Source organism: Bos taurus, chromosome 19, assembly GCF_002263795.3.
Source record: "Bos taurus isolate L1 Dominette 01449 registration number 42190680 breed Hereford chromosome 19, ARS-UCD2.0, whole genome shotgun sequence".
Classification (NCBI taxonomy): Eukaryota; Metazoa; Chordata; class Mammalia; order Artiodactyla; family Bovidae; genus Bos; species Bos taurus.
In genome coordinates, this window is record NC_037346.1 from 24,212,927 (window position 1) to 24,236,635 (window position 23,709).

Consider the following 23,709-nt stretch of genomic DNA (forward strand, 5'->3'; position numbering starts at 1 on the left):
TCTGGAAGTTGGGCCCAGGGCTGGTCACCCAACCCCGTTCCCACACCCCGAGGTCATTTTTTAAGTTCTAGACATCAGTTTGTGAGATGCTGGGGGCTCCCTGAAGTGTGCCTAGAATAGAATAACTCAAGGGCCATAGACCTCAAAGCCGGGTCAGAGGGGTCTTGCTTGGTCTGGCAGAGTTTCAGAGTAAGGTCAAGCAGATGGGACATTAGAATCGCCAGGGGGCTGTGAGAGCTGAGGCCTGGTTTGAAGACAGCCCGGCTCAGGAAGGCAGGGCCAGTGCTGCACAAGCTTGGGAAGGGAAACAGCACATGCCTTAGAGATCCAGGACCCCAGAGAACAAAGGGCAGGTGCAGTGACCCAGGCTCTGGCCCTCAGCTATTGGACTGCCCCTCTCTGGTCCTTTTATCTTGGACAAGTTACCCCCTCTAAACCTACATTTCCTGCCTCAGTAAAATAGTAATGATAGTACTTACTTAATTGCCCTGAAGATATTAAAAGAGAAAATAAATGCACAGTTCTGGCACACAGTAAATGATCAGTAAATGTTAGCCCTTTTTAATAACAGTGGCTGCCATTTATTGAGTACTTACTGGAGACCAGGAATAATAATTCTACTTCTGTCTGGGTTCAAAGACCATGTTTTGCTGTTACCCTGTCTTCTGACCATTTGGATACTAAGGGAGATGAAGGGAAGGAGTGCAGAGGCACCCAGAGATGAAGGGAAGGTTGTTAGTAAAGTCCTAAGAGTATGAGTGAAAGTCACTCAGTCCTGTCCGACTCTTTGAGACCCCGTGGACTGTATATACAGTCCATGGAATTCTCTAGGCCAGAATACTGGAGTGGGTAGCCGTTCCCTTCTCCAGGGGATCTTCCCAACCCAGGGATCGAAACAGGGTCTCCCACGTTGCAGGTGGATTCTTTACCGATTGAGCTATCAGGAAAGACTTCCAGACTGAGTGACTTTCACTTCACAAGAGTATGAGACCATGAGATATATTAGTAGTTTCTTTGAAGATTAGATCAAAGAAAATATTAGGAGATAGGATTAGAGGTAGATTGAGACCAGATGATAAATATTCAACCTTATTGTGAGATAGTGACAGCTAAAAAGAGTCTCAGTTTGTATACTATCAGTTCTCTGAATTTCTCAAAAAGAACTAGACTAATAAAAATTTGTAGTTTTTGTAGGGTTCAGATATTTAGAGTGCTTTGGGAAACAGGGAGTTAAAAATCTTTCGGAAGTTAACTTGGTATAAGAGTACGAAAAGCCTCTGTTGCTCTAGTTCTAAGGAAATGCTCTCCTTTTTTTTCTAATAAAGCTTTCCACAGAAGACAAACTCTGTACACAATAAACAAGGTAAGCATAGGACAGAATTACTACAATTCGTTAACTCTCAAAAAAAGTTATTCATTTTGACATGTAAAGGAAACTTTACGAATGTTAGATGTGCTTCAGAGTGTTGATCTGTTAAAATTCCATAAAACAAGCCTCAAAATGCAAGTCATTTGTGCCAGCTACAAGTACATAGCTGAAGCAGCATTTCCAGAGAGACTGGGGCAAAGGACAGAACTAACCAGAAATTGGCAGAAGAGAAACAAAACATAATCGAGTGTTAATAATTTACCAGTTACTGCTCTTGAAACCAAAGTAACTAAATAATACGATCGTCATCTGTTTACATTTATGCTTGTTTTCTGCATCTCTGCACTGAAGTGTTCAGTGTACATGGATGTGGACAGAAAATCAAAAGCTACAGGGGTTTTTTATCTGAAATTAGAACAGTAATTTCAATGTGTGCATGTTAATTTTATTGTTATGCTTTCTCTGTCTCTGGATTATAATCTCTTAAAGGAAGAAAACAGGTATTGGTTTATTAACTATTTTGAATCATTCACATTTTCTATTTCCATCATGTGTTTTGTTTGTAAGCTTGTTTGTTTCCTGAGCACTGTTGTAACTGTTTATGTGAATTTGGAAAGAGCAAAATTAGAATTTTGGGGAAAGCCAAAAATAACAGGGAACACCCTATTGTTCTGTGAAAAACACTCGACTTGGATTCAGAAAACTTGGATCCAAGGCCTGGTTTTCTCCTAGAAACTCAGCAACTTAACCAAATTAGTCTTTTTTTTCTCTTACCACTGCACTGGGGATGTCAACTGCTAACCCTTCCTATCACCTAAAGTGGATATGTGAATAAACTGAGAAAACAGATGGCTAAAACCTTTTAAATTAAACTACTCTGTAGTTGTGAGGAATCACTCTTGTGGTACTCCTTCTGAACGATCTCCCATCCCTAGTACATAATGTTTTCAGTACTTGAACATATTTGACTTTCTGGGTGATTGAGCATGAAATCAAATCGGATATGGCTCAGACTCATTTCTCCAAAAGAATGTAATCATCTTAGTACAGTATTCTGCATAGTTTCCCCTAATAAGACCCCTTCATGAGTAACACATTCCAGTGGAGAGTCTCTGCTGCCAGTAAATTAGGCTGTGTCGGTATAAACTCATATAATCTGGTTAGTATATAGAGCATGTCTCAAGACATTTTCAGGCATTACAATGTCTTGAAAATTACTAATAGTTGTTTGTCTTTTAGTATAGAGGCAAAAAGTGAGGAAGATCCCTAAGAAAGTTGACACAGAATTACTAATAACTTCATGAGAAAGAAATTAAAGTGTGTTTCCAAAAAGTCTTGTTTCAAAGTAACTTAAGACCCAGTCATCTTTAATTTGGTTCTTGTGTCTCTAACCATGAGAAAGCTTTCTGAAAGAATGGATAAAAAAAACCCAGTGTGATTTATAATCTCCAAAAAATTACATGAGTCAGCTTAATAATATGGTAGTTCAGTTCAGTTCAGTTCAGTTCAGTCGCTCAGTTGTGTCCGACTCTTTGCGACCCCATGAACCGCAGTACGCCAGGCCTCCCTGTCCATCACCAATTCCCAGAATCCACCCAAACCCATGTCCATCAAGTCGGTGATGCCATCCAACCATCTCATCCTCTGTCATTCCCTTCTCCTCTTGCTGTCAATCTTTCCCAGCATCAGGGTCTTTTCAAATGAGTCAGCTCTTCACATCAGATGGCCGAAGTATTGGAGTTTCAGCTTTGGCATCAGTCCTTCCAATGAATACCCAGGACTGATCTCCTTTAGGATGGACTGGGTGGATCTCCTTACAGTCCAAGGGACTCTCAAAAGTCTTCTCCAACACCACAGTTCAAAAGCATCAATTCTTCGGCACTCAGCTTTCTTTATAGTCCAACTCTCACATCCATACGTGACCACTGGAAAAACCATAGCCTTGACTAGACGGACCTTTGTTGACAAAGTAATGTCTCTGCTTTTTAATATGCTGTCTAGGTTGGTCATAACTTTCCTTCTAAAGAGTAAGCGTCTTTTAATTTCATGGCTGCAATCACCATCTGCAGTGATTTTGGAGCCCAAAAAAATAAACTCTGACACTGTTTCCACTGTTTCCCCATCTACTTGCCATGAAGTGATGGGACTGGATGCCATGATCTTCGTTTTCTGAATGTTGAGCTTTAAGCCAACTTTTTCACTCTCCTCTTTCACTTTCATCAAGAGGCTCTTTAGTTCCTCTTCACTTTCTGCCATAAGGGTGGTGTCATCTGCATATCTGAGGTTATTGATAATTTCTCCCGGCAATCTTGATTCCAGCTTGTGCTTCTTCCAGCCCAGCGTTTCTCATGATGTACTCTGCATATAAGTTAAATAAGCAGGGTGACAATATACAGTCTTGACGTACTCCTTTTCCTATTTGGAACCAGTCTGTTGTTTCATGTCCAGTTCTAACTGTTGCTTCCTAACCTGCATACAGGTTTCTCAAGAGGCAGATTAGGTGGTCTGGTATTCCCATCTCTTTCAGAATTTTCCACAGTTTATTGTGATCCACACAGTCAAAGGCTTTGGCATAGTCAATAAAATATGGTAGTAGGTTCAGTATTTTAATTCACTATTTAGAATTCTAGGTCCTTTGTCACAAGAAGTCCACATAGTTTATACTGCACACTGTGTATGGAGGTGCAGAGCCGGTGGTAACTTTGCCTAAAGTTATATGGTGGTAACAAGTTCCAGTCTGAGCACAGGCTGACCAAGGCTTGCATCTGTCCACTCACTCCAGTGTTGCCAGTGAGCACTTGCCAAGTAGGCACTGTGATTGCACACTCCTCACTCCCTGTCATTATCACTCTTCCTACTTTTGTGGTGGCTTATTTGATGCCTTACTAGTTCTACACACTGATAGCTGATGTGTTGAAGTGTCTTAAATGTTGTAAGGGAAACCATGACCCTGCTCAGCTTGACCACTCATCCAGCGGATGGGCCTGTGGCACCTGAGTGGGTTGGCCGTACTTTCCAAAGCACAGACGATGCCCCAAAAATGAGGCAGGTGACATTTACAGTCATGGGTTCTGAAGAGGCTCACTTACTGAAAAGTCCTGAGGTTCTAAATCAAAGTATCTTTAATCAACACTCAAAAACTATGTACTATGCTGGTTGGAGGCCAAAGGTCAGTGTTATAATACTACACTGTAATTGGAGGGAGGGGAGCGCCAGCCAGTCCATCGTGCTGTTGTAAGAAGCCGTTCACATGCACAAAGTTCTTAGATACACAAAGACAGGCTTTGGTAGTGCAACTGAAGAAAGTGTGTACCCAAGCATCTTCACAGCTTCTACTGGATGTAGTTTCTTTTTAGGAATGAAGGAATATTCTCCCATTTTTGATCCATTCTTTTATGTCAGTTCTACAAAATTGCATGTAACTTTATATTTTTAAAAGATTCTTAAGTATTTAATATTCTGCTAATTTGATTTTGAATTATAAATGCCAGTTCAATTGAGGGTTTTGTGTTTTACTAGGTTAAAAAGGAAAAAGTGTACATTTTTAAGGATTTTTTATGAATAAATTTAATGTACTGAAAATAAAAAAAAGAAAGGATAGTGGTTCCAGAGGAGTTCTCTGAGGATCTGCCGTTGGCTGTTTATAGAGCTGAAATTCAGATGCCCTCAGAAGATAAATAGGGCCTGAACTCATTTCAGAGAAGAAATGGTTTTAAGCAGAAATATAAATATTGAATAATAAGATGCATACTATAGGCCAGTCTTTTATTTTATATTTTTGAGGATAAGAAAAGTGTAATCTATTTTTACTACCACAAATAATCATGAAAACACTGTTAGAAAACATTCTGGCTAAAGAGAAAGCAGAAGTTTCGCTTAAGTGTGAGATGCTAACTTATTGCATTTAGGTCTACCGACCATTTGAGGGAGTTAGAAGTTAAAGTAAACAGCTGCATCTCTAGTTGATCTCTGCATATTTTAACCCAAATATGGTAAAGGGCAGGGCTAAAGAAGGGAGTATCCCTATAATAAACAGAGCTCAGAACTTGTAACAGAAAATTAAAATATACTCCACTCAAGAGAAGTCTGTACTTTGCACTTAGGTTAAAGTCTCATTTAGATTTAAGTTTCTAAACTTTGCCTAAGAAATTAAGTTTTCTTTGATCTCCTCTCTTCTGAATTGCCGAAATCAGATAAACCTACTTCACAAAAATGACTTCTTGTCATGTTGCTGAAGACCCTATAAAAAAGGTGGCTATCTTTGGAGGAACTCATGGGAATGAACTAACAGGAGTATTTCTAGTTAAGCACTGGCTGGAGAACAGCACTGAGATTCAAAGAACAGGGCTGGAGGTAAAACCATTTATTACCAACCCAAGAGCAGTGAAGAAGTGCACCAGATATATTGACTGTGACCTGAATCGAGTTTTTGACCCTGAAAATCTTGGGTAAGACTATATTTTGTGTTGTATGTGTGCACATGTGTGTTTGTGTGTGTGTGTGTGAAAAGTAGTATGTGTGAAAGCACATGTGTATACATATGATATTCATGTTCATACACAGAATCGCTATTGTGAATAAGATCACTTTCACTTTTAGTCATACTACGTGATGAATTAATTACCTAAACTGGACATTCATGTACTCTTTTATAAATTTTTTTAAACATCAAATACTTCTTAACTGATTTTTTAAATATATTCTATCTAGACTGGGACAACAAATAACAGAGGTTTTTATTTTTAAATTATGTCTTTAAAGAAACAGATTTAATAAGTCTTTTGCATTAAATTAATATTTGACCGCTACACTTAGATACATATTTTTTAGCTTTCTAGGTGATTCACTACTACACTTTTTGCAACTATATTTTGGTAGCGCATGAAGTTCTAGTTAAGAAAAGTGTAATATTTCAGTTAATGTTTGTTTAATGAAAGAGTGAATAAATGACCATCATCAGAAAACATTAGACTGCTCTGTGATCTGAGGAGTACATGTACTACCTTCAGTAGTGGGTCCTTGAGACCTGAATTTTCTGAATTTAAATTATAGCTGATGATACATTACATATAGTATATACAATCATAATGCTCTATGTCCTTATTATTTTTGCCTTTGTTTACATCATTGTAGCTACTCCTGTAGATATTTAGGCCTCTAAGCTTTTTACCACTTCTTTCATTTACATAAAAATATTATTAAACACCTACTCTTCATGGGGCACTGTGCCAGATACTATGGGAATACAAAGTTATGTACAAAATGATTTCTGCTCTCAATGAGCTAACAGTCGACAAGCTAAGATATAAGTAATGCCCAGCAACAACTAATATAACACTTTTATATACTCATTTTCTATTAAATCCTGTTTTGAGTTTAAAGAGTTACTTTAATCTCATCATAGATCAAAAGATGGCTACTATATTTATACAAATTTGCCTCACTTTATGGAATACAATCTCTGGGGCAATTATACATTAGTCATAGCTTACATCAGAGAAGGCAATGGCACCCCACTCCAGTACTCTTGCCTGGAAAATCCCATGAACAGAGGAGCCTGGTAGGCCGTCCATGGGGTCGCTAAGAGTTGGACATGACTGAGTGACTTCACTTTCACTCTTCACTTTTATGCATTGGAGAAGGAAATGGCAACCCACTCCAGTGTTCTTGCCTGGAGAATCCCAGGGACGGGGAGCCTGGTGGGCTGCCGTCTATGGGGTCGCACAGAGTCGGACATGACTGAAGCGACTTAGCAGCAGCAGCAGCATAGCTTACATATCAAACCATATTTTTACTAACATAAATTTTAAATTCAAACATGCTTTATATTCACGACTGAGGTTATGTCAACACGATTAAGGTTTATCTATTCACCTATAATACCTATTAACTAACTCTTACATTACCACTAAAGATTTCTTGAAGAATAACTTTTAGTTGGCATGTTAACTTGCCAAATAACTCTGAAATGAACTAGATTGAGTTTTCTTATTATGACCACTCAGTGGCTTGCATTTCAATGAGAGTAGTCTTTTAAATTAAACTCACTTTCTACTTCTTATATTTAACACTTATCAGAGGCTGGACAGTGTTTTTTCAGGGTGTTCATGGAAACTTATGAGCTAGATTAGTCAATTACCTTCTCCCATCCTCCTTCTCCTAAACTGTGCTACTTTCCCTGTATTCCTCATCTCAGTGATGTCACCATTACCCACTAAATCACTTATGGAAATCATCTTAGAACCTTCCACATTCTTTATTCCTTACATCTAGTGGGTTACTAAATCTTTCAATTATTCAAATACTGACTAGATGTTTATTACCTTTCAGGACATCATGTCTTGACTCTGAGCACCTGAGTAGCTGGTGGTGTCATTTACTCACATGGGGGAGAGGGAGAAGCAAATCAGTTGTGGCAAGGAGGGAGGAACTTATGCAGTTGTGGCGTTAATTAGCTTTTAAAGTGCATTTGTAGCCTTTGGGCTTCCCAGGTGGCACTCGTGGTAAAGAAAGTGTTAGTCACTCAGTCACGTCCGACTCTTTGTGACCCCATGGACTGCAGCCCACCAGGCTCCTCTGTCCATGGAATTCTCCAGGCAAGAATACTGGAGAGGATAGCCATTTCCTCCTCCAGGGGATCTTCCCGATCCAGGGATTGAACCCAGGTCTCCTGCATTGCAGGCAGACTCTTCTGACTGAGCCACCAGGGGATCAGTGGTAAAGAACTCACCTGTGAATACAGGAGACATAAGAGATGCAGGTTTGATCCCTGGGTCGGGAAGATCCCCTGGAGGAGGGCATGGCAACCTACTCCAGTATTCTTGCTTGAAGAATCCTATGGACAGAGGAGCCTGGAGGGCTACAGTCCATAGGGTCACAAAGAACATGTCTGAAGCAACTTAGCCTGCACACACATACACATGTAGCCTTTAGGAACTATCTGGTTGCTTATAATAGAAATCTGAAAACAATGACTTAAACAAATAAGGGTTTCTTTCCACAAATAACAAGTCCAGAGGTAGGCAGTCCAGGCAGGACTGGATAGCTCAGTGATATTATAAAGGCCACAAACTTCTGTCTTCCCACTGTGCTGTGCTAGTCGCCCAGTGTCCGACTCTGCGATCCCACAGACTGTAGCCCTTCAGGCTCCTCTGTCCATGGGGCTTCTCCAGGCAAGAATACTGGAGTGGGTTGCCATGCCCTCCTCCAGAGAATCTTCCCAATCCAGAGATCAAACCCAGGTCTCCCACATTGCAGGCAGATTCTTTACCATCTGAGCTATCAGGGAAGCCCAAGAATACTGGCGTGGGTAGCCTATCCTTTCTCCAGGGGACCCGACCTAGGAATCGAACTGGGGTCTCCTTCATTGCAGGTGGATTCTTTAACAGCTGAACTACCAGGGAAGCCCCAGTCTTCCCACTGCACTAGCCTTAGTATGCAGCTTTTCTTCATAGTTGAAAAACTGCTGCTCCAATTTCTTGATTGCATTCCAGGCAAGAATTACTCAGGTACAAACTGTAGGTCTTTTGAAGATGCTAACAAAAATAGTCAGAGAATAGAAATAAATGGAATTATAGGGAAATGTTGAATGCTTTCATGAGAAAAATAAATTTAAATTATCATGTACATTAAGAAAAAATGTATCCTAACCATTGAGGTTGGAGGTGGGGGGCAGCAGGTAGAGACTCATTTGAGAATTCAATAAAAAATATCAACCCTCATCCTAGAAAAATGCATATATGCATACTCCTGCAATGTTTTGCATTTTCACAGTGTACCCAGACTCTTCTCTGTAAACCTTGACCCTGGACCACTAGTGGGTCCTAGAATCACTTAAGAATCCCTAATAAGATGATGTGAGCTCCTAAGTTTGACTATTCTTGTGCACTAGAATTAGCTAGGGTGTAAAAAAATAATAGGTGCATTTGATGGTCTAGCTTCATTATAGCCCAGTGCACTTAACTACTAAGGGACTCTTGATTAAATTAATGGGCGAATTTCATTCAGAGTTGAAGTCAAATGATAAAGTGTTTGAAATGTCCTTCCTGTGACCAGCCACATAAATGAACTATTATTTGCAAGTGTGACAATGCAACATTACTTGGAATCAAACAGAGGGGGGAAATGTAATTTTTAATTTGTAAAATTTTCAAATAAAGTTCCCCTTCCCTCAGAGGTTTTTCATATTAAAGGTTTGGTGCCAGGTTTCTAATATACTGTGTTCTCATTGTATATGTATGTTATCTTAGCTCCAGGTGTTGTTAATCTTTTTCTTTCTGCTAATAACAGCAAAAAAAAGTCAGAGGATTTGCCATATGAAGTGAGAAGGGCTCAAGAAATCAATCATTTATTTGGTCCAAAAGATAGTGAAGATTCCTATGACATTATTTTTGACCTTCACAACACTACTTCTAACATGGGGTGCACTCTTATTCTCGAAGATTCCAGGAATGACTTTTTAATTCAGATGTTTCATTATATTAAGGTAATGTCAATGTTATTAATTTACAAGTTAGCCTAGGACCTGTAATTTTAAGTTGATTATAGATGTTGAAACAACCAGAAAAGGGTGAGGAGGGAGGGTCCAAGAGAAATGGGAGACTGAGGGGAGCACCAGAAGAGAAGCAGCAGTGACAGGCAGAAGAAAAGGAGAAGGGATGAGCAAAATAATAAATATAATGAAAAAATAATAGAGCATATGAGTCACTGTGTCTATAAAATTTTAGATCTTTTATTAAGACTATGACAGTAATCATGGGTTTTTCAGTAAAATTAATACCAAAATTTTGAAGTGGTTGAAGTGGCTCAATTACAGTTTTAAGAAGCTTAAAAGATAGTCATTTAATGTTGACTAAAGACCAATGATAAAAAGACTGTCTTTAGCCCTGTCTTTGTCTCCGTTTGGTTCATATACCCCAACATACATCTGATCTTTCGGTACTTCATATAGCTAATCATCTTAAGGCTCAGAAATCTACAAGATGAAAAAATCAGCAGTCCAGTGCCTATAATAAGAAAAACTGCTAGAAAATAACTGTTGAGCAAAACACAAATAATGAACTGTATGGTTATTTCTATGTAATGGATAGCCTTCCTTCCAGAGAGCTAGCATGAGCTAGTATGATTTAATGAAAAGTATGTGACCCATATAGCCAGTACCTGGGTTCAAATCCTGATTTTCTCACTTGCTAACCTTGAACAAGGTAATCAACTTCCTTGCTTTCCTTGTTTTATAAAATTGGCATAATAACAACAGCTACCTGATATGACCATAATAAGCCTTACATAAGAAAAAAAAATTCTTAATGCATTTAGCTGAGTGCTTTGAGCAGTAAGGATTAACTATTATTTTTGTTTCCTTGAATTAGTGACATTGACTAGATAGTAGTTCTGGTAGGAGATCATGATGCAGTATCTTTGCTGCTCATTGAAGGGAGAGCTGAATACTTTGTATGCTGCATTGTCATCAAAACCAAGAGGCTGAATTATTCAGATAAGTGGGGGAGTTACTTGCCATCTCTAGAGACCTGGCCCACAAGGGTAGAAATAGAAATCTTTAAGAACCCATAGTAAGCTAAATACTCAGTGTAACGAGTGATGAAAACAAAAATAACAAAAGCCATTCAGAAGAATTTATTCATATACTTTGTTCGTGGTTCTGGAGAATTGTTTAATATACATTTTATCCAGAAAGTTACATATAATCTAATTTTATATGTAGTTGGAGTTTAGAATGTGTTTCCTAAAGTTGTCTTACTAATCTTAGTGGATGAAGTTAAACATACTGAAGGCATTATTGACTGACAGTAAAGAGAACAAGGCATATGGTCTTTACATAATAAGAACATGTTTTAAATTCTTTTCAGACGTCTTTGGCTCCATTACCCTGCTATGTTTACCTTATTGAGCATCCTTCTCTCAAATATGCAACTACTCGTTCTATAGCCAAGTATCCTGTTGGTAAGTCACATTTCCCACTGTCACAGCTAAACAAAATATGTCTGAGACGAAACTCTAAGAAAACTAATTTAAAGACTATTTGCAGCTACTTTGCTCATCATTATGGCTTGTAATTGTCAAGTAATAAGCAAACTATCCCCAGGCTGTCTCTAGCTATATCAGATTTCCTCACTTTCATTGACCAACTTTCTACATTCCAGAAAGAAGCACTGAGCTAGAGGAATTTGAGTCTTTTATAATGGGTAGTAAGCAACCTGCTTTTTGCTCAAGCAAGACACCAGCCCTATCTTCCAAGGGTATCCACTGTACAAAACTCTTAAAACAATAATCTGGAGCCAAGGCAGTCAGTATCTTGCTGGCAAGACGTGCAGAAATACAGAAGACCCATGGAAAATTCTCTCCCAGCATCCCTCTTAGCATCTGCTTCGAAGTAGAGTCTCTGATAACCTGTGTTTATTATCCATTCACTTGTGTGCCCTGTCAGTTACTGAGCTGTGGATTTGTCTTTGCCTTCTGGTAACTTCCAGCACACAGGCTTGCACTCTCATACACCCTCTCCGACAGTCTCTTTTTTCTACATCCCGTTCTCCTTCCTGAGTGACGTACTAGCATCATTGTTTGCAGACCGCACTGTAATCCTTAAAATTGCTGTTGTCTTGCAGTCCATGGGGTCATAAAGAGTTGGACACGACTTAGAGACTGAACAACAGCAACACAACTTAGAAGTAGATTTAAAGTTATTTTGGTTATTTGGTTTTTGATCATTTTGGTGCATAATCAAGGGGTCCGTTGAGGCAAGCTAAATGACCAAGTGTAGGTAACTATTTGAAACAAACCAAGTGCTTAAAAATAAAGGATAGAGATCTATGACACCAAATAAAGCATAAGATTTACAGGCCTTGGTTTATTACATTTATGGGAAATGTTGCTCTTAGCTAGAATGAATATCTATTGATATATCTGTCTCTTAAAAATAGATCCAGGGACTTCCCTGGTGGTTCAGTGGTTGAGACTCTGCCCCTCTACCACAGGGTGCCTGGGTTTGATCCCTGGTTGGGGAATTAAGATCCTGCATGTAGTGTGGCAAAAAAAAAAAAAAAAAAATCCCACTCCTTTGAAAATAGAGCCAAATCTTTCAAACGTTTCAGTGTGGGGGAATATTAAGATCATTATAAATAATTAGAAATATTATACCTACTTTACTATATTATTTGGAATATTTTTATATCATCCAGTCATGGGCAGAGGGGACACTTAAGATCAGAGAGACACTGTCTCCAGCTCAGTATTTTGTAATACTTCTATGACTTTAGATGGGCATCCCTGGTGGCTCAGCAGTAAAGAATCCACCTGCCAATGTCGGAGTCACAAGTTCAATCCCTGGGTGAGGAAGATCCTCTGGAGAAGGAAATAGCAATCCACTCCAGTATTCTTGCCTGAGAAATCTCCTGGCAGGCCATAGTTTTCTGGGGTCTCAAAAGAGTCGGACATGACTTAGCGACTAAACAACAATGACGTGACTTTAGGTGGCACAAGATGTGCACTGTAATTTCAAGCATCATATGCCAACATGGCAGTATCTGGTGGGAGAAAGGAGAGTCCCAGGAACTCCCCTGTGGACCTTCCATTGTGGCCAGTTATTCAGAACTGAGTCATATATGCATTCTTCAATTAATTACTAGGGCTGATGGAGTACTGTGATTGAGCAAAACTGTTCTGTGTTTACCCCTGAGTTGGAATCCCAGCCAAAATCAGGACTCTGTCAGCAAGGAGTAGATGGAATGAATTTTGGGTAGGAAAGCAATAACACCTTGTACAGAACGCAGACAGACATATCCACAAACACATTTTCACACATTTACAACATCTATGCATCGATGCATACCTTAGCCACACTTATACCATATTCTTAAATATATGCCCAAACATATAGCCAGAAAAGCTAAACACAGAAGTGAAAAATGAAGATAAAAGAGAATACAGTAAGATTTTGTGAATGGGGAAATAACAGAAGTGGGTGAAAACAGGATAGGTGGAAAAGAATGTATATGAATAGATGGAAAGGATTGGATGATGTTATATTGGTAAATAGTTTTATAAATGAATCAGGTGATGATTGTAATGATAACAGAGTGGGAGACTTGGACAGGAGGGAAAGGACTAGATAAGTGGTTTAGAGAAAAATATTTTATAGGTTTATGGAAGAATGCTTGACAGCCACAGGAAGTAGACCTGATGGTATGGGAATTAATTTTATTGCAATGAGAAGAAATGAATACAGGTTTTTTCCACAGAAAATTAAAACCATTGACTATCATGGCAGGTTGGGTTGTTATGTTAAAGGCAAGAATATTGCTCCAGGGTCACACAGATTGTCGTTTGACTTAAATCCATGGCTTGTTTAGTTTAGCTTTCTATTACTAAATAGATGTGTTTTCTCCTACAAGCTGTGTCTATGACAGTTTCTCTTTGTGGTCACTTACTATTTTGTCAATATAAAGTTGTCTGCTCCTTTTACTGTATTATAATTTTTAAATATTTTGTCAACATTGAAGGAAATTTAGAGAAAAAAGACCCACAAGACCTTACTACTATAGCACAACTCTTTGATTTTCTTATGTTCTCTCCCAGTCTTTATTTACTATGCATATACCTTGTAAATGCTCTGCTTTATTTATTGCCTAATATTATGTCTCACATATTTTCCATTATGCTACATGGTCTGCCTTTTTAATCAGTTTTAATGATGCGATTCTAGATCTTGATGTATGAAAATGCTCCATCTTGTATTCTAACACATGAAATGTGACTATCTCCCCTTCTGTACCTAGGTATAGAAGTCGGTCCCCAGCCTCAGGGGGTTCTGAGAGCTGATATTCTAGATCAAATGAGAAAAATGATTCAGCATGCTCTTGATTTTATACATAATTTCAATGAAGGTAAGTAGGAGGCCGAAATTGTTTCTTTCACTGTTAGCTTGTGTGTGTGCAAATAAATCAGGACAGGAAGACGAGATGGAGCGCACATGATGACTAAACCACTCAACACTGAAATAACAATGGACCCCAGGTCAAATTTGCCACGTTTGTGCTATTAATTGTTTTTTTTTGTTAAATGTAATCATCTCAGCCATTCTTCAATGACCAGTGTAGACACATTCAAGAAGAACAGCTACCAAATAAAGTCTCACAAATGAAATCCTCATTTTCCTATTAATGTCCATTTTAAAAAGCAAAGAAATACCAAGAAATATAGATGTCCAATAAACAGATGAAAAGATGTCCAATATCACTAGTAGTTAGAAATGCAAATTAAAATACAAAACCATTTTATCCCATTAGATTGAGGAAATAATCTCTTTTCTGCCTTACATAAACACTTGGGGAGACCTGTGAATAAATTCTGAATGCATACTTCAGGAGAAACATCTTATAGTAGAGGTTAGCTAAGGAAATGGGGAGAAGGCAATGGCACCCCACTCCGGTACTCTTGCCTGGAGAATCCCATGGACAGAGGAACCTGGTAGGCTGTAGTCTGTGGGGTCACTAACAGTCAGACACCACTGAGCGAATTCACTTTCACTTTTCACTTTCATGCATTGGAGAAGGAAATGGCAACCCACTCCAGTGTTCTTGCCTGGAGAATCCCAGGGACGGGGGAGCCTGGTGGGCTTCCATCTATGGGGTCACACAGAGTCAGACCCAACTGAAGTGACTTAGCAGCAGCAGCAGCTAAGGAGATGATTGAGAATGTTGAAGAGTTTGAAAACCATAATAAAAATAATCCCAAGGATGCACATAGAAGTTCAGTTTACAGAATACCTTCACATGTATCCTCATGTATGTGACAATATTTGAGTGCTGGTTGATAAAATTAAAGGCACTTAGACTGGCAGAAAAGGAGTCTTAAAGCCAATTTTATTTTAGAGTTTCAGAAGTGTTATACTGGAAAGGAATTAGACAAGTTTTCTGTGACTCAGAGGGCAGAATAGAATCTGTGGGATAATGTTATCTAAGGACAGAAACTTTTGATTAACAAAGCTGACCAACAATGGAACAGACCACACTTTGTGAGGCTGTTCAAGCAGGAGCAAGATGACCACTTAGCCAGAAAGATACAGAGAATATTCAAGCATCAATGGAAGTTAAGCATTTGAGAGTCACTCCAGCTCTGAGATTCTAAGGAGCAAAAACATGTTCCTTCGTGTTCTACCACTTTCTTCTTTTCTCCCAGTGGACCTTCTGGTTTAAAGAAATGACATCTGATATTTCTGTCTTCATCTTGGAAGATTTGGTAAATTATAAAAATGGCCACAAATTCTTCTCTTCCCTGCTTCCATGTCCTAGCTAGAGATAAAGTCTGTTTTCCTACCACCTGGATCTGGCTTGGCCATGTGGCATGTTTTATACCACAGAAGAGATTAGAAAAGAACTTGCACATCTGGGCTTGCTGTCTCGCTGCTCTAAGGAGCCTTGCACTGTCATTTGTGAATCAGCTCACCTAGCCTGCTGGATGATACAAGACCATGAGGCTGAAGACTGAGACCTCCCAGTCAGTAGTTCTGCAGCTCCAGCTGAGGACCCATCAAATGCCCAGATATGACAGCAAAGCCATCTTAGATTATCCACCTCCTGCTGACCTGCCAGCTCACCGCAAATGCATGAGCAAGCCAATTAGAAATCAGCCGTTCCAGCCTAGACCAGAGGGACTGCCCAACCAAGCCACAGAATCATGAGCTAAACTAGAGGGTTGTTTTATGCCACAGAGTTCTGGCATCACATATTATGCAGCGGAAGCAAACTGGTACAGAAGTGATGGCAGGATATCTGAATTCCACCCTGGCTGCACTTTCTGCACTACGGGGAAAGGAAGATTTTCCTTTGGATTGCAACCATGGCATAGTGTGGGCTCTATGCTGGATGAAAGTTCATCCTGTTTATTCAGAGGTAGCCAGGTACAAACGTAAACTACCCCTTTTCCAAGTTTCTGGGCACTGGGTTGTTTAACGTTGCTGCAGCATTGTAAGTTTCACTCCACTATGGGCAGACTGGCTATATCCCAATATCTCACTGTTCAAGAGCTGCCCAGATGTTTAACATACTTAGTTAAGAGGAGAAGCACAATGGTGAAGTCATCTAACCTGCTGAACGTCCTCCTGAAGTTACACAATCACAGGATGTCAGAGCTGGAAGGGGCCCTCCAAGATGAATTGATGTGAAATCTTCATCTGACAGGTAAAGAAAGTGAGCATCGAGAAGTTAAGCATGTTGCTCAAGTTGACACGGCTGGGAGATTAGAGCACAGGTGTCCTGCCTGACTCTCATTCCTAGCCTCTCTCTCCCCTGCACTGACTTTTTAAGTTCTGCTTTCCACCTCTGTCCAACCTCTGTGTACTTGTGGACCCAGTGCTGGTAGGAATCATTCGAGAACATCCTTTGGTTTAGTGTTGTTGTGAACATCCTTAACTAAAATTTTACGGAGCAATATAAGACCCCAAATAGCCAAAGCAATCTTGAGACAGAGGAGCAAAGCTGGAGGCATCACACTTCCTGACTTCAAAGTGAAAGTGAAAGTCACTCAGTCGTGTCTGTCTCTTTGCAATCCCTTGGACTATACAATCCATGGAATTCTCCAGGCCAGAATACTGGAGTGGGTAACTGTTCCCTTCTCCAGGGAATCATCCCAACCCAGGGATTGAACCCAGGTCTCCCACATTGCAGGTGGATTCTTTACCAGCTGAGCCACCAGGGAAGCCCCCAACTTCATATTACAAAGCTGTTATAATTAAGCCATATAGTGTTGGCATAAAAACAGACACACAGATCAATGGAATGGAGTGGAGAGCCCAGAAATAAACCTATGTGCTGCTGCTGCTAAGTCGCTTCAGTCGTGTCCGACTCTGTGCGACCCCATAGACGGCAACCCACCAGGCTCCCCAGTCCCTGGGATTCTCCAGGCAAGAACACTGGAATGGGTTGCCATTTCCTTCTCCAATGCATCAAAGTGAAAAGTGAAAGTCGCTCAGTCGTGTCCGACTCTTAGCGACCCCATGGACTGCAGCCTACCAGGCTCCTCCATCCATGGGATTTTCCAGGCAAGAGTACCGGAGTGGGGTGCCATTGCCTTCTCCAAACCTACCAGGCTCCTCAGTCCATGGGATTTTCCAGGCAAGAGTACTGGAGTGGGGTGCCATTGCCTTCTCCAAACCTATGTATATATGGTCAATTAATATACATCAAAGGAGCAAAGAATCTACAGTGGAGAAGGGGCAGTCTCTTCAATAAGGGGCATTGGGGAGATTGGACAGCTAGGTGCAAAGGAATGGAATGACCACTATCTTAAAGACCATACACAAAAATTAACTCAAAATGGATTAAAGACATGAACATAAGAACTGAAACTATAAAACATAAAATAAAACATGGGCAGTGAGCTTCCTGAAATAGGTATAGGTCTTGGCAATTTTTTGAATCTGACACCAAAATTAGAAGCAACAAAGGCAAAAATAAATGAGACTACGTCAGACTAAAATCTTCTGCACAGCAAAGGAAACCATCAACAGAGTGAAAATACAATCTACTGAATGGGAGAAAATATTTGCAAATTATATATCTGATAATGCACTAATATTCAAAATATATAGAGAACTCATACAACTCAATAGTAAAAAAAAAAAAAAATACTGATTTAAAAATGAGAGGAAGATCTGAATAGACATTTTGCCAGAGAAGACATACAGATGGCCAACAGACACATGAAAAAATGTTCTACATCATTAGTCACCAGGGAAATTAAAATCAAAACCGTAATGAGAGGGGAAGGAGGTAGGATGGAATGGGAGATCAGGATTGATGTGTGTACACTACCATGTGTAAAACAGATAGCTAGTGGGAACCTATGGTGTAGCTCAGGGAGCTCAGCTCAGTGCTCCCCGGTGACCTAGATGGGCGAGATGGGGCAGCGGGATGGGAGAGGGAGCTAGGAGACCAGGGCTGTTTGTATATGTAGAGCTGATTCACTTCATTGTGCAGCAGAAACACAACATTGAAAAGCAACTGTACCCCAGTAAAAAATTAAATTAAAATATAAAGTATAAAAAAAAATAAGAAGATATCAGCTCGCTCCTTTTAGAATGGCTATTATCAAGAAACAAGAAATAAGTTATGCTGAAGATATGGAGAAAAGGGAACCCTTATGCACTACTGGTGGGAATCTAAGTCGGTGCAGCTGCTATGGAAAACAGCATAGAGGTTCCTCAAAAAATTAAAAATAGGATTCCCATATGATCCCAGCAATCCCACTTCTGGGTGAAATTGTGTTTTATGTACTTTCTGAGTATTATATTTCACAATGAAAAATGATTTAAAAGCAAAAAAGATACTGTGTTCTCCCTATAGCTGTCTGTTTGCAGTTTTTGGTTCCTTTTTTGAAGTATAAACTTCCCTTTTATCAGGAGTGTTTTTTATTTTTTAGTTGCCATTTATATTTATTTATTTATTTATTTTGCCACAGGAAAAGAATTTCCTCCCTGTGCTATTGAAGTCTATAAAATAATGGAGAAAGTTGATTATCCCAGGAATGAAAGTGGAGAAATTTCTGCTATCATCCATCCTAAACTGCAGGTAATGGTTACTATTTCTTTTAAATATTCAAAATAATGATGCCCTACCTTTCAGGGGAGGGATTCCCAGGTGGCTCAGTGGTAGAGAATCCACCTGCCAATGCAGGAGACACAGGAAACATGGGTTCAATCTCTGGGTTGGGAAGATCCCCTGGAAGAGGAAATGGCAACCCACTCTAGTATTCTTGCCATGGAAATCTCATGGACAGGGAAGCCTGGCAGGCTATACAGTCCATGGGTTTGCAAAGAGTCAGACACAACTGAGCATGCTCGCAGCTTTGAGTAGACCTTTATAGTCCGTGGTGACTCAGACAGTAAAGAATCTGCTTGCAATGCAGGAGACCCTGGTTCAGTCCCTGGGTCGGGAAGATGCCCTGGAGAAGGAAATGGCTACCACCTCCAGTTTTCTTGCCTGTAGAATCCCATGGACCTCAGACCCTGGCTGGCTATAGTCCATGGGGTTGCAAAGAGTCGGACATGACTGAGCGACTAACATTTAACAGCCCATTAAGCATTTTACATATGTGAGTGCCTCAATAGATGTTCTCAAAAACACTGCAGTCTAGATAAGGTATTCAGATCATCGCTGAGTAAATATTTATGGAATAAATCCTGTGCTGGCTCTGGAGGTACATCAACGAATATGGTTTATATTCATGTGGAACTTATAGTCTAGATATACTAAAGTCTAAACTGTGGTCTTCAAATGAAGATAACCAGATGCTATAACAGAATAATGAGATGTGGATGGGGGTCAGAGAACATGAAATTCCTGCGTCAAGTGCAATGGGTAAGAATTATTACATCTACTTTAATATAAGAAAATGGAGGCTCAGAAATTAGATCCTTCCCATAGTCCTGTAGTTATTGATGGCAGATCCAGAACGAAGGTTCTTTGCAGTTGGCCACGTTGCTACCACCTCCCTGTCATCACTACTGTAAAAGAGCAAACCAATCAGAGCCTCCTCCTTTGGGATGTTTTCTGCCTTTTTTCCCTGACCCCTCAAGACCCCAGTATGTATCTGCTGTTTGTCTGGTTTGATCAATAATGGTGTAATGAAGGGGAAGAAAAGGCTCGTAGGAAAGAATAGAAGTTTAAATCTGGAAGAGGCAGAGGTAAAAGCAGAGAAGAGCAAAGATTCTAAAAAGCTAAAACATCCATCTCCCCACACACTAGCAGACGTCAGAAATGGAAGAGAACCAATGGATTGTCTAGCCTGGTGCAGTCAGCCCTGGAGGCACATCGCCTACAGTGCCTTTTAGAAAATAACAGCGCCTGTCCCTGCTCTGGGATAATCTGATCTTATTGGCCTGTGTAATTAGAGTAGGAAACCACTGATCCAGTTCAGACTGCTATTTAATGACCCTAATGATAGTCATTCGGACTTACAACTTAATAAAGCTGCTGCTGCTGCTGCTAAGTCACTTCAGTTGTATCCGACTCTGTGCGACCCCGTAGACTGCAGCCCACCAGGCTCCCCGACCCTGGGATTCTCCAGGCAAGAACACTGGAGTGGGTTGCCATTTCCTTCTCCAATGCGTGAAAGTGAAAAGTTAAAGAGAAGTCACTCAGTCGTCTGACTCTTAGCGACCCCATGGACTGCAGCCCACCAGGCTCCTCCATCCATGGGATTTTCCAGGCAAGAGTACTGGAGTGGGGTGCCATTGCCTTCTCTGACTTAATAAAGCAGCCTGCCCCAAAACACAGACTAGTGGAGCAGATCCAGCTTTGTGCCTTGTGAGATCCAGGTGGAAACTTGAAGGAGCCTGAGGCAGTGTTTTAAAGGATAGAAAGATAAAGATTGTGAACCTCTTAAATGATTCAGTTGTTATCATAATGTGGGAACACGTATAGGAAATATTCATCTATCTTGTGCTTTTCCCAGGCTTTTCCCAGCCTATCCCCACCTTCTCCCACCAATCCCCACCAGAATAGAGCCTTCTAGCATGCAGGCACAAGGTCACTCATTTTTTATCCCCAACAGTAGAATGCCTTATATACAGAAGACTCTTAATGAATATTTCCTAAATTTTGCTGAGAGGAATTTAACTTCAGCTAGCAAGAGATATAATTTGCACTTAAGAATATGTGCATGTAGTTTGGTTTTTGATATTATAAACCTCTTCAGCAACATTCAAGGTGAACTTGATACCAAAGCAGACTCTGATCATGTGGCAGTTATAAAAATAAAAAGGGGAACTCTTAAAACTGCTGCCAAAACAAACTGCTCAATCTCAGTTTAGTCACATACCTCTAACTTGTCTCTTTTAAAAGAAGATAGTGCTGTCATTTTGGTTGTCTAGAGCCTGACATAAGAATGTTTTAATTTATTTTTTATTGAAGTATAGTTGATTTTTTGACGGGACTTCCCTGTAGCTCATACTGTAAAGAATCTGCCTGCAATGCAGGAGACCTGGTTTGATTCCTGGGCCGGGAAGATCCTCTAGAGAAGGGAATGGCAACCCACTCCAGTATTCTTGCCTGGAAAATCCCATGGACAGAGGAGCCTGGGGGGCTACAGTCCATGGGGTCGCAAAGAGTCAGACACGACTAAGCAACTAACACTACTTCTATGTATAGTTGATTTACAATGTTGTGTTAGTTTCTGGTGTACAGCGAATGATTCCGTCACATATATGAATATATAGAGATAGATATACACATATACATCCTTTCTCATATTCTTTTCCATTATACAATTTGTAAAGTAGGAGAGAAACCAAATGTAATTTATGTATGTTGTTTCCTGAAAGGATCAAGATTGGAAACCCTTGCACCCTGAGGATCCTGTGTTTTTAACTCTTGATGGAAAGACTATTTCATTGGGTGGAGACCAAACCGTGTACCCAGTGTTTGTAAATGAGGCCGCATATTATGAGAAGAAAGAAGCTTTTGCAAAGACGACTAAACTAACACTCAATGCAAACAGTATTCGCTCCTCTCTACATTAGAAATCACTTGTGGCTCACTTGTTAGAGAGTGCCTTGAAAAATTCTGCCAGTTTATAAGCTCTTGAAGAGCAGGAGTGTGCCTTACTCATCATCATTTCCACAGCTCCTAGTGGTGCCTTGAACACAGTGGACATTCAGGTAAATTTGTTGAATGAATGAATGTGTTAATGAATGCCTTTCACAGATATCATACTTTATGTATGTAGCCTATTCAAAGAAGTGCATTTCTTATTTCTCTATAGCTTTATATACCTTATACTTTGATAGTTTAACGTTCTTAGTAAACAGCCTTAGAATTGAAATTTTAACATTGAAACAGTCCATGGGATTGCAGGGTTGGACACAACTGAGCGACTCAGTACAGCGCAGCACAGATACTGTATACAAAAAACTATTAACTTGAGCATAGAGTTAAATACTGTATGCTTTTAAGTAATATAGAAATACTCCTAGAAACTAATAGCACAGGCTCACTATTTTAAATTTTTTCACGTTTGAATTAATGCTAAAGTATTAAAGTCAATCAGCAGCAGTTGTGATATCTGTAGATTTTAAAATGCTCTTATGACGATGAAATGTGAATGAGAAATGAGGGCTGATTGTAAAGGTGACATTATGAATAAATCAAGAAACTCTGAATGGTCCTTTGTCCACTGAGAGTCACCCACACAAAGCATCACAAAGCTTCGCGCTCCGGTACGCCCACTTGTTCTGTGCTGACCCCAGGAAGCCAGGAGCCTCCTTCAGACCTCTCACACGCCCCCCCAGAAGCTCATGTTCTTTCCCAACTTGGAAGGCATGTCCTTCCCAGCTGTCCCTTCTACTCTGAAAGAACTCATTTGTCCTTCTTCCTGACCAATGTATAAGAAAGTCTCTGGGCTCCAGCCGTGTAGGTGGTAAAGACAGAGCTGAGGGCAGTGGACGCTAGTAGAAATGTGACCCAAATCCGTCTCTGGTTCACAAATGCATTCTTTTAAGACATTCCCTCCTGTCCTAAATGCCCAAATCCCCCACTCTCAAGATCCTTCTTAAAGGTCCTTGGTCTAATTTTACACCTCCCTCCCTCTCCAATCCTTGCAAGAGCCTCTCCTCCCCTCTCTCTTAGGCCATGGCAGCCAAGTAAAGAACATTTTATCCCATGATTTGGACCCCAAGGAAACCCATGTTTACAGTTTCAAATATATTTACAAAATCATACTAATATTGTCATTATCTGTAACATGTATATGTCTATATATATAATTTCATTCTTGCAAAACAAATCCCATTAAGCCAATTTCATTCCATATTCAGTGCTCTATAGCACACAATTAAACTGCTTTGAAACGTTCAGCATTTATTTTTGTACTTTACCAAAATTATTTTCTTTGGAATAGACTCTCTTCCTTCTAAATTCTTTAGTAAAAAAAAATTTTTTTTATCAATTGGCTTTTGTATAGAACAAGCTTTACCAAGCTTCCTTCTCCCACTGTGAATGTTTCTTTGTGTCCTATGCGCAAGTTCAATTTTTCTAGGTCAATTTTTCCATATATATACTTTGGGGAAAATATTTTCCCATCAAATTTTAGTTAGTTCCAAAATTTACAATGTGCAGTTTAGGCCACTGTGGTTTCAGTTTTTGTATTGATTCTTTCTATCAAGTCTAATTTTCTCTGACTCAATATTTATAGTCTTTAGAGTTTCTAATTAGATGTTATTTTTTTTTAATCTATAACATATTGCTTGCTGTGTGACTTTAGCCACTTTCAGTTTCATTTTTATTATTTCTAACAGTCTACAGATTTGGTTTTCCCATTTATAAAATAGG

General features: G+C 39.7%; 1 protein-coding gene across 3 annotated transcripts; it reads left to right on the plus strand.

Annotated features, from left to right (window-relative positions):
• Positions 1–1,264: 1,264 nt before the first annotated feature.
• ASPA (aspartoacylase) lies at positions 1,265–22,541 on the plus strand. Of its 3 annotated transcripts, none has more exons than XM_010815906.3 (7): positions 1,265–1,363; positions 5,563–5,817; positions 9,659–9,854; positions 11,236–11,329; positions 14,161–14,268; positions 18,842–18,951; positions 21,705–22,541. In XM_010815906.3, exons 2-7 carry the CDS (start codon positions 5,582–5,584, stop codon positions 21,900–21,902), a joined length of 942 nt encoding a protein of 313 aa, XP_010814208.1. In that variant the 5' UTR covers positions 1,265–1,363; positions 5,563–5,581; the 3' UTR covers positions 21,903–22,541.
• The last annotated feature ends 1,168 nt before the right edge of the window (positions 22,542–23,709 follow it).